At 51.4% G+C, this 14,491-nt stretch overlaps 1 protein-coding gene across 8 annotated transcripts in view; it reads right to left on the bottom strand.

The window, feature by feature from the left end:
- The window catches only part of ZC3H4 (zinc finger CCCH-type containing 4), a 42,865-nt gene that overhangs the window by 15,015 nt on the left and 13,359 nt on the right, over positions 1–14,491 (bottom strand). For 6 of the 8 annotated variants that reach the window (XM_036833672.1, XM_036833676.1, XM_036833673.1 and 3 more), the window contains 9 exons: positions 10,672–10,891; positions 10,282–10,392; positions 7,830–8,052; positions 6,337–6,518; positions 5,552–5,648; positions 5,302–5,441; positions 4,643–4,750; positions 2,948–3,059; positions 2,080–2,189 (listed from right to left, as the gene is read on the bottom strand). In XM_036833672.1, coding sequence (XP_036689567.1) covers positions 2,080–2,189; positions 2,948–3,059; positions 4,643–4,750; positions 5,302–5,441; positions 5,552–5,648; positions 6,337–6,518; positions 7,830–8,052; positions 10,282–10,392; positions 10,672–10,891 — 1,303 coding nt within the window. The remainder of the gene's footprint in view (positions 1–2,079; positions 2,190–2,947; positions 3,060–4,642; positions 4,751–5,301; positions 5,442–5,551; positions 5,649–6,336; positions 6,519–7,829; positions 8,053–10,281; positions 10,393–10,671; positions 10,892–14,491) is intronic. The other 2 variants (XM_036833674.1, XM_036833671.1) reach the window with 1 other exon arrangement.

The raw sequence follows: 14,491 nt of genomic DNA, 5'->3' as shown, positions 1-14,491 counted from the left end.
AGACAGAAACGTCACCAAGAAGCAGGAAAATAAAGCTGAAGAAAAGGGTGGAAGAGAGAGCACAGACATTTCAGGAGAGGATGACGAAGGCCCTGTCCTCACAGCTTGGACCCAAGGGCTGCCCAGGAGCCTCAGGCCCCAGCCCTAGTTGATCAAGCTGCAACTCTGTCCAGGAGAGAAGGAAATGGCTGACCCCACGTTTATCAGGGTTACCCTGGGCCCATTGTAAAGGTTTAAGTTTTAATTTCTGACCACCCAAATTTCATTCTGGAATGGTTTTTCCAGGTTCAACACTCATTTTTAACCTACTGAGGCTTGACTTTAGATAGGGGATGTTACTGATACTCTCAAAATGTTTGTGGCCAGAAATGGAAATGTGCCACCTTGATTTGCTTTGAGTTATTAGGGTGTCTAGAGCTGTGCTGTCCGATATAGTGGTCACTGGCCATGTGTGGCTATTGGGTGCTTGAAATGGCGCTATAAGTAGAAAATAAACACTAGATTCCTCAGACTTAGTACAAAAAAAGACAAAAAAACCCCAAAATATCGTAATTATTTCATTATTTATTACCTGCTGAAATGGTACTTTGGACATGGATATACTGGGCTAAATCAGATACACTAATTTCATCTCTTTTTACTTTTTTAATGTGGCTACTAAAAATTTAAATTTGTGGCTGGACAGCACTGGTCTAGAGAGCAAACTCTGAACCACCAGCAGGGGGCAGTCCTCAGTCAGAGATTCTTTAGTTCTTCAAATGAGAAATGAAGCCGCCATGACTTTTCCCACTCCTTACCCTGAGAATGACTCACAGATTCTAGACAGCTACCAGTTACAAAACCCTATTCCTAGGATAATAGGTCAAAGGGCCTGGCAAAGATGAGAACTTTCTCCATGAATGCTCTCCCAATGAGGAGTGGACGTTCTCTTGCTTTGCTTGTGCAGGGCTTCCCCTCAACCCCTCAGGCAGCCCCAGCCCGCATGGGTGGATTCCTGAACCTGGCTGAGGTACCTACCGATTCTTTCCATTCTCAAAAAACAGCCCATCTCCTTAAACTTTCTGGGAACCAGAGAGAAGGCAGGAAAGCCGTCATGTGAAAGGACACGTGTTCTCGCACCCATTCACCCTGTGATGGATGTCAGAAAATCAAGGACAGGAACCGGGGGCCCCAAAGTCCTCAGCCTGACTCCTCAGGGAGAACAACAGACATGAGGATGAGTTTCAAATGTCATCTGGCTGGTAAGGAAGCCCTGATACCTCATTGGAGGAAGCCTCCCCATCGTGAGAGCCTCCAATTGCCCCATACTTTTTCTACTACATAAAAGAATCCTTAAGACTTGGAAAGAAACATATGACCCTTCCATCAAAACAGAACCCATCCAGGGACTTCCCTGGTGGCACAGTGGTTAACAATCTGCCTGCCAATGCAGGGGACACGGGTTCAAGCCCTGGTCCGGGAAGATCCCACATGCCGTGGAGCAACTAAGCCCGTGCACCACAACTACTGAGCCTGCGCGCTAGAGCCCAGGCACCACAACTACTGAAGCCCGCACGCCTAGAGCCCGTGCTCTGCAAAAAAGAGAAGCCACTGCAATGAGAAGCCCGCGCACTGCAACTAAGAGTAGCCCCTGCTCACCGCGACTAGAGAAAGCCCACGTGCAGCAATGAAGACCCAGCACAGCCAAAAATAAAAAAAAATAAATAACTTAAAAAATTATTAAAAAACAGAACCCATCCGAAGTCTCACCTCCTCTTTGTATACCACGGGCTCTCTCTAAAGGACAGCTAAGAAATCACAAGGTATGTTTGGAGACACACCACGCAACATTCCTTTTAGGAAGCTGCCCCTCCAGGGAAAACCGTCCCGGCGGGAGAGAAGACACACGTGTGATCACCTCAATTCTCCCTGCAGAGAATACAGTCCCCATTTCCTCCTGAACATGGCCCAGCTCCAATCAACGCAACTGGGGATTCTGGTCCTGCACAGAGGCCAGACAGGCGGGCTGCAGTGCCAGGCCCGTGGCAGGCGCACCTCCTGGTCCCCATTAGCTACGGCTGCTGTCAGCCTGGACGTTACCTTGTCCAAGAGCTCTCTGGTCTCTTCGGTCAGGGGGTCGTGAGAGAACATGCAGTCATCGCCGTTGATGCAGTTCCCGGTCGTGTGGTACAACTTACACGGAAAATCACGTTCATGGCAAGTTAAGGCAAATGCCTCACCTCATGAAACCCACCCAAGGACAGAATCCAAGCCCCTCTGTTTTAGAGACAAGGAAACTGAGGCCCAGAGAGGCGAAGTGACTGGCTCAGAGCTGCACAGCAGGTTGGCAGCTGACCCAAGATGAGACCCCGGTTCTCGACACCCCCACTGTGTCTGAGGCTGTGTCCTCAGATCCTCACTCAACAGGAAGAGGAGGAAAGTTCAACGATTTGCCCATGGTTACACAGCCATTTGAAAAATCTCAGAAAGATAACAGGCAATGGTGTAAGCCAGTCTCGAGAGTACACTTGACCCTTGAACAACATGGGGGTTAAGGGCGCCAACTTAGTCAAAAATCTGAGTATAATTTATAATCTGTCCTCCATATCCTCAGTTCTGCATCTGTGGATCCAACCAACCACAGATCGTGTAGTACTGCAGTATTTACTACTGAAAACAATCCAATCTCTGAGTGGACCTGCAGAGTTCAAACCCATGTTGTTCAAGGGTCAACTGTATATGTAAACGGAACATATAACATGTGTGCCTCCGTTTAGTCATCTGCAGACTAGGAAGAGCAGACCCATCACAGGGCAGATGTGAGGGTTAAGAGATGGATGCGCAGAAAGCTCTTGGCACAGTACTGGCACACAGAGCGAAAGTGTGGGGAAGATCAGCTGTTATTACCAATAAGGAGAAGAGGAGCTCTGCACCCTCAATCAGATCAAATGTGGGCACCAAAGGATATCATGCATATAGGGGCAGTTCTCGGCTCTGGCACAAAATCCGGTGATGTAAAACTTGCACAGTTCTCGCTTCTTTGGTAGCTCGATGTCGTGGCTAAAATTACAGTGGTCTCCCTGGAAGAGAAGCAGTGAAAAGGTAAGCTGTTTGCAAAAGGAAGTACTGCTCTGTCACTGCTGAAGCACAGAGGGACCAACGACAGAAACAAACCCCCAACCCCGACCCCAGAAAGGGCAGGAGGCCCAGGAAAGGCAGACACATAAATGCAGTTTCCCACCAACCTGAAACTTCTGCCAAAGTGTGTGGCCCTTTGTCTTGCCCCTGCCTCCCTCCCCCATGTCCTCAGTCCTCCCGGCTCCATTCTGCTGCCTTTCACTGCTTCTTTCTAACTCTTCCTCCTCTTGCCTTCGCCTCTCTTACCCCATTTACTGTTTGCTGCATAACAGCCAGTATCCAGTTTCATGCTTCTTCCTTTCTAACAGAACCCCAATTTCTAACAGAACCCCAAACTCCCCAGGGAAGACAATACTGCCCTGATTTTTTAAAAAATCCCTTCACACAGTTTTCTTCCTCTTAGCCCTTGGATGTGATGCCTGGAGGCACAGCAGCCATTAAGCAACCATGAGGACGAAAGCCACACACTTAAAGATGCCAGAATAAAAAGTAGGAAGGAACTTGGGTCCCCCATGGTGCCACTGACAACTGTACCAGCCCTGTAATGCCCCTGCGTCCCTGCCCCAGACTTTTTTTTTTTTGGCCACACCACGCGGCATGCAGGATCTTAGTTCACCAACCAGGGATCAAACCCATGCCAGCCGCAGTGGAAGTGCAGAGTCCTAATCACTGGACCACCAGGGAATTCCCAGACTATTCTGAGAGACAAACGTCTATGTGTTTAAGCCAGTGGAGTTGAGTTTTCTGCTATCTGTAGTCAAACTGTACAATCCAAACAAAACAACATCCAGGTAAACTGAAAAGAGAAACTGTTCGATACTCGTTCCCCCTTTCTCTTAGGAATAGCTTCTCTTTTTTGTTTATATATATTTCAAGTTTCTAAAAATAGTATGAATTGCAACTATAATAAGGACTATTTTACACACAAACACACCTTTGTCTGAAACACAATAATATTTTTTCCTAAGACAGGTACACAGGTGCAGTACTCCCTGGGTACTTGCTTGCCAATATCTGCCTGCTGCCTGTATACCTGAATAAAAAGCTGCCTGGTTGAACTAACACTGGATTATACTTGTTTCCTTCAGAACTTTCAGGTCATTGGCCCATCTTCTGGCATTATACTCTGCTGTGAAGGTCAAGGCTGACCTTGACCACCTTTTCCGTCTGGATGCCTTAATGATTCCCTCTCCCACACTGAAGTTCAGTAACTCAACCACGATATATTACTCCTTTGCATGAGCATCAATTCTAACAAAACGTTTGAGGCCATATGGACTGTGTGAAAATTTTGGCCAAAAAAAATCCTCCCAAACCAAAAAAACCCAGATGCGTCACCAATCTTGTCCTGGCTCTTCAGTCACTCTGAGGAGTGAACTAAGTCTTCCAGGCCTTCCAGGCATCTCTCAGACAATCACTCCAAGCCCACCAGAACACTGCCCCCAGTGAGTGTGGCCTCCAGAACATTCCCAGAGGCCCATGTGTCCCTGCTCTGGGCACCCTGGTACTGGAACTGGCCCCTTACCCAGGTGCACCGCCCTTCCACGAAGTATTTGCAGATGACTTTGCCTTTCTTGTCGGACTGTTGGTGGGGCTTGTCATGGTCACCCCTCCGATAGCTTCCGCCGCCGTCCTGTTAGGAACACAGAGCGTGACTATAAAGGGGAGTGGAGAGGCAGGGTAGGGAGGGGCCTGTGCAGGCCACGTGGAGACGGGCTCTGAGGGAGGGAAAGTGAGACAGGCTGGCTGGCAGGGATGAGCGCGCCCCCGTGTAACAGGAGTGCTGACCAGCAGCTTCCATCCAGCACCCAACTCTGTGGGGTCTGAGCCCCGGAGCGTGGAGTGTGGGCAGCGGAGGACTCGCGCGCCACACACCTGCGCGGGAACACATTCATTCCAAGAAGAGGCGGCACGAGCCTTCCTGGAAAACTCTCCAGGGTTAACTCAGGGACTCAGAGAACAGGTGACTGCAGGTGCTACAAAGATATGGTTTTAAAAACAGAGGGTCTCACCAGCAGCGCAACCCCCATGAAAGATAATTAGTGCTGACAGGCCCTACGGGGAACGGCTGATGGGAACAGGGGGACAGGACCAGCCTCGGAGAATAACTCATTAAAGAAAAAAAAAAATTTCAAGAAGGAGCCTTGAGTAAAAACATCAGATCAGAATGAAGAGCCGACTTACGCCCATGTCCTCGTCGTAGAAGTCTTCGTCATCATTCATTCCACCCTTGTTCATCCCTCCTCGGCTGCCACCTCGACCACGGCCCCGGCCCATCCCTTTCCCTCGACCTCGGGAACCCCGGCCACGGCCTCGACTTAGCCCTGCAGAAGAGAGAAACGGCGTTCACCTGAGGCCTCTCTCCAGCACCCGAGGCCAGCAGCTGCCAGAAGGAGCCCCACTGACTCGCCCGCCCCTCGCGGCCCCCGCCCACCTCGTCCTCGGCCGTCCTTGGACCGGCGGTACTGGTTCAGCTCCTTGGAGTAGTCGTCGTAGTCGTCGTCTCCCATCGGCTCCTCACTTTCTCCGTACTGGAATTCCGGAGGGAAGGGAAGCAGGAAAGTGTCGTTTGGCGAACAACGAACAATGTCCTGAACTATATACTCCACCCCTTTCTGCCTTTTTGTACACTCGGGACAACGTCAAACTCAGAAGAGCAAGCGAGCAACCCAGTGACTCCCACCTGTGCCCCCTCTTCACACGCCGCAGCCTACGCGGTGGCTGGTCCTAGTCCTGCCCCGTGCAGCCTTCACTCGTAGGGCTCCCAGCCCACTGGGCAGCTCCCAAGGGGCAGTTGTGCAGCTAGAACAAGGGGCAGCGGGGCAAGGTCTCAGGCAGCGACAGAACAGTGAGTGTGGTAGCTCTCCTCGCGCGCACACGCGTTTGTGCGTGTGCAGGAGGGAACTGAACAGGCACCTGACTGCGAAGGCATTAAATGCTTCGAGTACCCTGGGGAACCCTGTCTTCAGGGATGGGAACTAAGGCACTCGCTGAGAGAGCGGTGAGATGAAGATGTTTCTGAAAGCGCACCCTTTGGTACTTTTTCAATTTTGAACCATAGGAAGGTTTTCTCTATTCCAAATAATAAATGAACATTTTTAAACACATAAACCTGCCACCTGATGCTTCCTTTCCACCTGAGTCTTACAGACTTAGTCTTGCAGCCCACCAGCCACCCGACCCCACTCCCACCACCCCCCAAGCTGGAGAAGGCCTTACTTCCATGTCCTCTTCATAGAAGTCCTCTTCGTCCTCCGGGTGGTCTCCCCCCATGGAGCCTCTGCCTCTGCCTCGGCTGCCCCTGCCCATGCCTCGGCCTCGAGACCCTCCACGGCTTCCACGGCCTCGGTAGCCCCTGCCACGGCCTCGATTGCCTGCATGGTGATTCAGACGGTGAGAGTCTGAGCAAGCAGGACCCACCAGCAGAAGAGAAGTTAACCTACTGTCTGCCCAAGGTCAATCATTTCCTCCTCCTCCTCCTGTTCTAAGAAGCCTTCCCGGCTGCTCTAGGCTGATTCATGGTCCCTGGGCCCCTGGACAGGGGTAGCTGAGCACCGTGGACACACGCCTGCTGTAGCACTCACTACACTACCCTGACTGAGGCGCTGTCCAACACAGAGGCACCAGTCACATGTGGCTACTGAGTACCTGAAATGTGGCTGGCCAAACTAAGAAATACTGTGAGTATAAAGTGTAAACTGAATTTCAAAGACTTAGTTAAAAAAGAGAGAGAGAGAGAATATAAAATATCACATCTATCTATTTTGATTACATGTCGAAATGAGATTTGGAATGTATTTATAAAATGTGTTGTTAAAATTAATTTCATCTGTTTCCTTTTACTTTTCTAATGTGACCACTAGAAAATTTATAATTGCATGGTGGCTTGCATTATATCTCTATCGGACAGGCTAGTCCAGAATCTCCCCAAAGAGCAGGGCCTATCTAGGGAGGAGTCTAAGAAAGACCACCGAAAGAAAGAATGAATGACCAGCCACTCAAACAACAAGCTGGGCCTCAAGCAGGGCTAAGGACTGCTGGGCTGGAAAATTCTGGAAGCACTCTGGGGTTGGGAAATATCATTGGCAGGAGATGGTTCTAAGAGGCCGGGCTGGGTCGCTGGTGCTCTGCCCTCCCCCACCATCCTCCTAACTGCCACAGGTTCAAGGTTCAGAGGTGTGGCAGTCCCGTGGCTGCAGTCACACTTTGTCAGGTGATGGGAGACGGGAGCCTGGGGGAGGAGGCGCCAGCTGTCAGTTACCGTCCCCAGGGGTGAGAGCTGTCCCTTCTATATCTCTTCACAGCTGACCAGGAAGTGAATTTAAAAAACAACCCTTCAGGGACTTCCCTGGTGGTCCAGTGGTTAGGACTCGGCGCGGGGTGTGGCCAAAAACAACAACCACCACCACCACCACCTTGAGCCACAGCAGTCTTCTCCTTGCCTCACGCCAGTCTGGCTCCATCCCAACCACGGCTTCAGCACTGGACCCTCTTCTCATGTGGCAGAACTCCGGTCCCCTGTGCTTGGGATGGAGCTCCCTGCCTGTCTCCTTCTATGCTTATCTCAGCCCTGCATGACTGCCCATCTCTTCTCCCGGACTTGACGCTCCATGAGCATGTGGCCCATGAGGTCTGTCTGGCTCTGCACTGAGCGCCCAACCCCCAGCCCCGGGTCCGCCCCGACAACCTGGAGGAGAAGCTGCGGCTCTCACCTCGGCCCCGGCTGCTGCCCTCCTTGGCCCGCCGGTACTGGTTCAGCTCCTTGGCAAAGTCGTCGTAGTCGTCCTTGCCCATGTCCTCCTCCTCCTCGCCCTCGTACTCCCCGTACTGCTCGTTCTCGTAGTCTTCGTACAGGCCGTAGCCCTTGCTGTCCATCTTGGAGTAGGCCTTCTTGGGCAGGGGCGCGGTGTGTGACGGCGGGTACTGCTGGTGGGACTGATGGGGAGAGGACAGTGAGCTGGCCCTGGGGCCTCGGATTCAGACCAAGATCCCCACTATTCCCTGAACTGGCACAGCTGTCTGGGTGTCTCTGCTGTCCCTGGGGTGAGATGCTAGCCCCCAGCCACCTGAATGAGATCTGGGCTGTGGGCCCAGATGTTTCTGTTCTTCAGAAAGAGCCACAGCTTTAAAGACAATTGAGAAACACAGGCCCCATGACCCCTGAATTACTGGAGAGGGAAAAGAAGGGTGTATTTCCCAGGGATATAGAACAATCTCATTTGGGGAGGAGGCCTGATAGGCAAGAGGGGTGCTCCCCAGTCAAAATTTTCCTGGGGCCTTAGAATTCAATTAATGACTATCGGGCAACCAAACTAGAAAACCATTTAAAATGATGCTTTCCAAAGTGTGCTAGTTCCAAGAGATACTGGATGAAGTTTAAAAATACGCATACATGCATACATGCACAAATGGAAGACACCAAGATATCCTTCAATACGTAAATGTATAAACAAACTGGTACATTCAGACAATGGAGTATTCCTCAATTAAAAGAAATAAGAAAGACATGGAGGGACTGTAAACGAATATTGTTAAGTGAAAGAAGTCAATCCGGAAAAGCTACATATGAGTCCAATTAAATGACATTCTGGAACAGGCAAAACTACAGAGACAGTAAAAAGACTGATGGTTGCGAGGGGCTTGGGGGGAGGGACTGATGAGTAGGTAAAGAAAAGAGGACTTTTAGGGAATTGAAACTATTTTATATGATAGTGTATGGTGCATATATAACAAGATGCATTTGTCAAAACCCAAAGGACTGTAAAACACGAAGGGGGACCCTAATGTAAACTATGGACTCTCATCAAATACGTACCAACGCTGGCTAAACAATTACAACAAACGTGCCACACTAATGCAAGACATTAAAAACTGGGGAACTGGGTGGGGTGGGGTGGGTAGGGAACTGGACTACCTACTCCATTTTCTCCCAACCTAAAACTGCTCTAAAAACAACAAGGTCCTACTGCATAGCACAGGGAACTATATTCAATATCCTGTGACAAACCACAATGGAAAAGAATATGAAAAAAGAATATGTGTACGTATAACTGAGTCACCTTGCTGTAGAGAAGAAATGAACACAACACTGTAAATCAACTATATTCAATAAAATTAAAAAAAATAAAACTGCTCTAAAGATAAAGTCTATTCATTTAAAAAATCCACACTCATTATAAAAAAAAAAGAAAATATAAAACATGGAGATGTACACAACTACTTTAGCAGATCCTTTTTTCTTTTTTTTTTTTTTTTGCCTGCGCTGGGTTTTCGTTGCGGTGCGCAGGCTTAGTTGCCCCACGGCACGTGGGATCTTCGTTCCCCAACCAGGGATTGAACCCGTGTCCCCTGCATTGGAAGGTGGATTCTTAACCACTGGACCACAAGGGAAGTCCCACTTTAGCAGATCTTAAAATGCCTCAACCCCTAGTTCCCAATCAAAGCTGGTGGTATTCTCTCCATTACCTGCTGCCCTCAGGTTTAAAGTCTGAATCTACGTTAGTAGATCAATGTCAACTTATTCCTTACAATAAATTATCTGTTATGATGGATGATGCTGAGTCACAGGATACCTTTAAGAACTAACTTGAAAAATACTTTTTATCAAAACTTGAAAATCTATGTTGATTTACTTCTTACTGGTTTTGCCTGAGGAAAATAAAACAATATACAAACCAGACAAATAATTTAAATTTATGCTTAAGCTCAGTGGTATATAACTTCTGACCCCACAACATCCGAGATGATTTACTCCCGTAACCGTTTCATTCTCTTGCCAATTTTCCACGAAAGGACACTGCTGAACAGTGGAAAAGTCAGCTCTCACAGGGACAAATCATCATCTTTCTTGGGGACAGGGGATATGACGAGTCCTGCCAAGGCCATGGGAAAAGGTGGCGTAGAGAAGTACGGCAATCAGTCACTGACTGGCCTCACCCCCAGCCCCCGCACTTCAGGGCCGTGCAGCCCGGCTGAAGTTCTCCAAGTCTCAGTGTCCTCACCTATAAAGCGGGGATAAAAACAATACCTAATCTTACAGAATTAAAATCCGTGTAAAGTGCCACGTAAGAATGCCCAGCACACAGCCAGTGCTCAGGAAACACGGGCGATTTCATCACCCCCGGCTCCGAGCCCCATGGGGGCCCCTGACCGGCAGTCACTCACCGGCGCGTAGGGGGGGCTGTACTCTCTGTACTTGCGGTGCCCCTTCTCGCTGGGGCTGAAATCCGAGTCATCTGAGAAGTCAGAGAAGTCATCGCTGGAAGAAGCGTGGCGCTGCAAGGACAGGGGCAGAGGATTAGAGCCTTCTGCGGAGGGCTGGCCACCTGCACAGCCACTGCTGGAATGTGCCGGAAGAGCTCCGGCTCACCTAGGGGCATCTAACAGCAATGGAGCATGAGCTACCAACTCTTTTAGAAAAGGTCTTTATCCAATTTGGGGAAAGGAAAAACAGCCCGATTAAGAGTGCCCTCTGGCCGGACAAGATGAGCTCAGCCCCTGGGGCGCTCGGCTGGGCCCAGCGCCAGGAGGCCCAGCACATCCGCCAGGACCTACTTTGTGCTTGGATTTCCTCCTCTTCTTGGATCTCCTCTTCTCCTTCTCCCGCTCTTTCTTGCGTTTCCGCTTCAGCCTCCGGTGAGACTTCTCCTCATCTGAGTCGCTGTGGTGCTTCTCCCCCTTCTCCTTCCGGCTCCTCTCGGGGCCTCCGGAGGCGTCCTGGGTCTCCTCGGCCCCGTCATCCTCCAGTTCGCCTTCTTCCAACTCACCATCTTCCCTAAGAACCAACCCCAAAGCCGACGTGAGCACGGGGTTTGAGGGGAGAGCCGCGGGGGCTGTGGGCTGGCCCAGGGCGACAGGAACGGGGGGCCCAGCGCTGAGGGCGAGAGGCCTGGGGAGACGGGGAGGGGGCCGCTCCCCGTCCCATCCCGTATCTCCCCCAAAGGGCTGCATCGGCTCTGTCTGTCCTGGCGGGGGGCAGGGTGGGGCCGTGGATGCCAGAGGTGCTGCCACGAGCCAACAGGCTCCGGTCCCCGGGTTTCGAGGCCTGACCCGCTCCGCCAGCTCCACGGCTCTGGGCCACAGGCGGGGAGCTGAGCAGGTGGAGAGAGGGGAAGGGTCCCAGGCCCCTCCTGACGCGCCCACACGAGGGCTCACCCCCCACCTGCTGCTGACCCCCTTGTTTCCCACCTGACTTGCCTCACCTCCCGGTATCCCTTCTGGCTCCCTGTCCTACGACTTCCTGACTCTGCAAAATCCCCCACATGTCACCCCAATCTCCCTTACTTTACAAAATAAAAGCACTCTCCACATGTGACAGATGCTGCTGACAGGACGTTCTGAACATCAAAATACGTACAGGGTGGGGGGGTGTGGGGGGGGATAAATAGGGTTAAGAAAGGAGCAGCTGGAAAAAGAATCCAGTTTTTGAGCCAAACCCACAGACACAGTTCTCACAAGTGCAGGAGTTGCTTTAAAAAAAATAAACAAATGTAAAAAAATGTCAAAAGCTCCTCAAGTTCCTCATGCATGACGATGGCAAAGTATGTGTGAGAGCATAAAAAACTCCTTCCTTCTCCACTAAGACCCACAAAGAGAATGAGGAGAAGATAAAAGAGTCACATAACGAACCCAGGACCTAGTAGGCGAACCACAGAGAGAACTAATCTAGGCCAAAGAGGCCTCGGCCGCTCAGAGGCTCAGAGGGGAGCCGGTCGGCGTGGGAACAAGCTCGTCAGGCGAGCCCGGCCCCTGGAGCCCTGAAGGCTCTAACAGGCTTTGTGGAGAAACAACGGCCGACCTCTCTGCGGATCCTCCACGGCCCTTTCTCTCGCACTGCTCCCCACCAACAAGGGGACCCTTCCATTAACTCTGACTCCCAATTCAAAGGGGTCGGGGCAGCTTCAAACCCAAATGGTACAGCCCCACGATTACCCTGGCAGAGGTCAAGGGCAGCTCTCAAACAGAAGGCAGGACCAAAAACTCCTCCCGACGTTTCAAAGGAAACAATACAGAGAGGTGACCGATGGGTGCCTCGTGCTGTTCCCCTGGAACCACCAGGCTGTCGTGGGCCAGCCCCGAGGGAAGACGCCGAGTCAACTGTGGAGGCGGCATTCCTGACAAGTGAGGCACCTTCTGGCTTGGGTGCGGCCCACACCAGGAGCCGCTCTCGTGGGAGCAAAGCTCTCATGGGATGAGGCAACTCTGCCAGAATGGCCTTGTCTGCAGTAAAAGCGCCACCTAACTGGGGAAACTGGTTTTGGCAAGCTCGCCAAGCTGAGGGGGAAGCTGTTACTAACAGGCAGGGCAAACTTGCTGCCGCCGCCTGGAGTTCTACAGGACACTGGGAGAGTGGTTCCTGGAGCTACGTGTCCCTGCTGGGAACACTGCTGGGCAGGCCAGGTCGCCACACCTCAGGAGAAATACAGGGACAGACAGACTAGACAGACGCTACAGAACTAGGGAAGGCCCAGCGACAGACCGGAGAGGAAGGGGTTGGTATTCTATGAAGAAAAGCTAAACAAAAGCATCACTCTCCACACTTTAGTCTGGAAAGGAAAAAGCTGAAAGTACCCAGAATCCCAGGGCAGGGATGGAGGGAACCCAGGAAGACAGAAACTGCCTGGGGGCCCAGAAGCCGGGATGAGAAGAAAGCCCAAGATCGCAAAGGGCAAAAGACCCTCCTGGAACCAGAAGAGGCATGTCAGAGGGGAAGGGACAGCGGGGCACCATCGACCCCCTCATTTTCGAACAGGAGGAACTTAAAGGGATAGCAGGTGAAAGGATCTGTCGAGGTCAGACAGACGGGGTGACACGAAAAAGCCAGAAACTGGCTCTAGGCTCGCCGTTCTTCCTCAGTTGGTGAGGACAGAAAGGGAAGGGGGAGCCCACTCATCGACCGCCTACTGGATGCCACAAACATTTCTGAGCATCTTCTCTGCGCCGGGTCCTTGACCACCTCCTGTTCTGCACTGTCCTTGCAGGAAAAGATACAGATTACAAGAAACCCAGGCCACAGGGCAGTGTCTGTGACACAGGGCCGGGGCAGCTGAGCCAGAGAGGCTGGCACCCGCAGACACTCCTCCACCTCTACGTTCACGGGCGAGGATGCCGTGGCACGGCCAGTGAAGGGCTTGCCCAGGGTCAGCTGAGGCCTCCATCCCTGTCCTGCTGCTACACATCACCGCTAACACTCGCGGGAGGAGGGAACAAAAGACCATCCAAGCAACTCCAAGAGCTTCAACCATCCTCAAGAATGGCTCCAGAAGAATGCCTTTTCATTCCAAAGGCAGGGAGGTACAGCATTCAAATCCACCCTTCAAAGACTTTTAGCCAAAGAGGAATTCTCTGCATTATCTATATTAACAGCCCCAGGCAGATGTGGGCTCAGTGAGAATCTACGACTTTTTACAAACCGGGTAGTGAATACTTGAAACTTTGTTCCCCTGGAGTTGGGAGCAGCTGCAAAATAAATAGCATCAAAAAATCCCTGGTGATTTCTGAAGGGGAATGGGATATTGGAGGGGACTCGGGGATGGTGACACTTGACTGCCCACTGCGCATTCTCACTACCATCTGGCCCACCATGCTCTCCAACTCTTCCAAGCCCTGGGCCCACCTCTGGTCACCTGAGGGGGTTCCCCTTGATAACGCTGGAGATTCCAAGCTAAACGTCCTGCATGAATACAGGGCCTATTTTCTTCAGACTCTGTTTACCAGAAGAAAAAAAAGAAAGAAAGAAAAACAAGCCAACTGGGATAGAGGCAGGAATCCTGTGGGCCACTGACACAACCACACAAAGGCTGCCTCCATAAAACAGCAACCGGGGTTAAATGGTGCCACTGAACAGACTGCCAGCAAAATCCATGTCAGAGTGGGATTAAATACCGAGGGAGCACGCTGAATAGACTGTGACATGATCCCCCAAGAAAAGTGGGGGAAGCCCCACTGCACTAATCATTTCAATCTAGACGTGCCAAACCTTCTTGAGACAAGCATGCAGGAGAAACCCTGAAGCATCGGCCTGGGCAGAGACCACTTAATTCCCGGAGCCTGGACCGGCAACGCGCTGGGATGGCTGCACCAGGGCTGGCCCGCCAGAGCCATCAGGAACTAGAAGCCAACCACGCTGGGCGACCAACTTGGAATGGATGCCAGGGAGGAAACGGGAAAAGGCCAAGGCCTTGCTGAGGCCCAGTTCTGCCTTGTGCCTCCTGGACTAAGCATCCGGGGCATTTAAGTTTCCACTTGCAGAGCTGGTGATGGCCAACTCCTCCTTTTGGGTCAAAGAAGAGATCAGGGAGCCCATTCTAAGGAATGCCTACTGGGCCAACTCCACAGGGCACAGAAGTGTTTCAGGTTCATCACATACCATGGG

The sequence above is a fragment of the Balaenoptera musculus genome, chromosome 19, assembly GCF_009873245.2.
Source record: "Balaenoptera musculus isolate JJ_BM4_2016_0621 chromosome 19, mBalMus1.pri.v3, whole genome shotgun sequence".
In the NCBI taxonomy this organism is placed as follows: Eukaryota; Metazoa; Chordata; class Mammalia; order Artiodactyla; family Balaenopteridae; genus Balaenoptera; species Balaenoptera musculus.
Note: the sequence above shows the minus strand (reverse complement) of the source record. Positions and strands in the feature narration are given on the sequence as shown.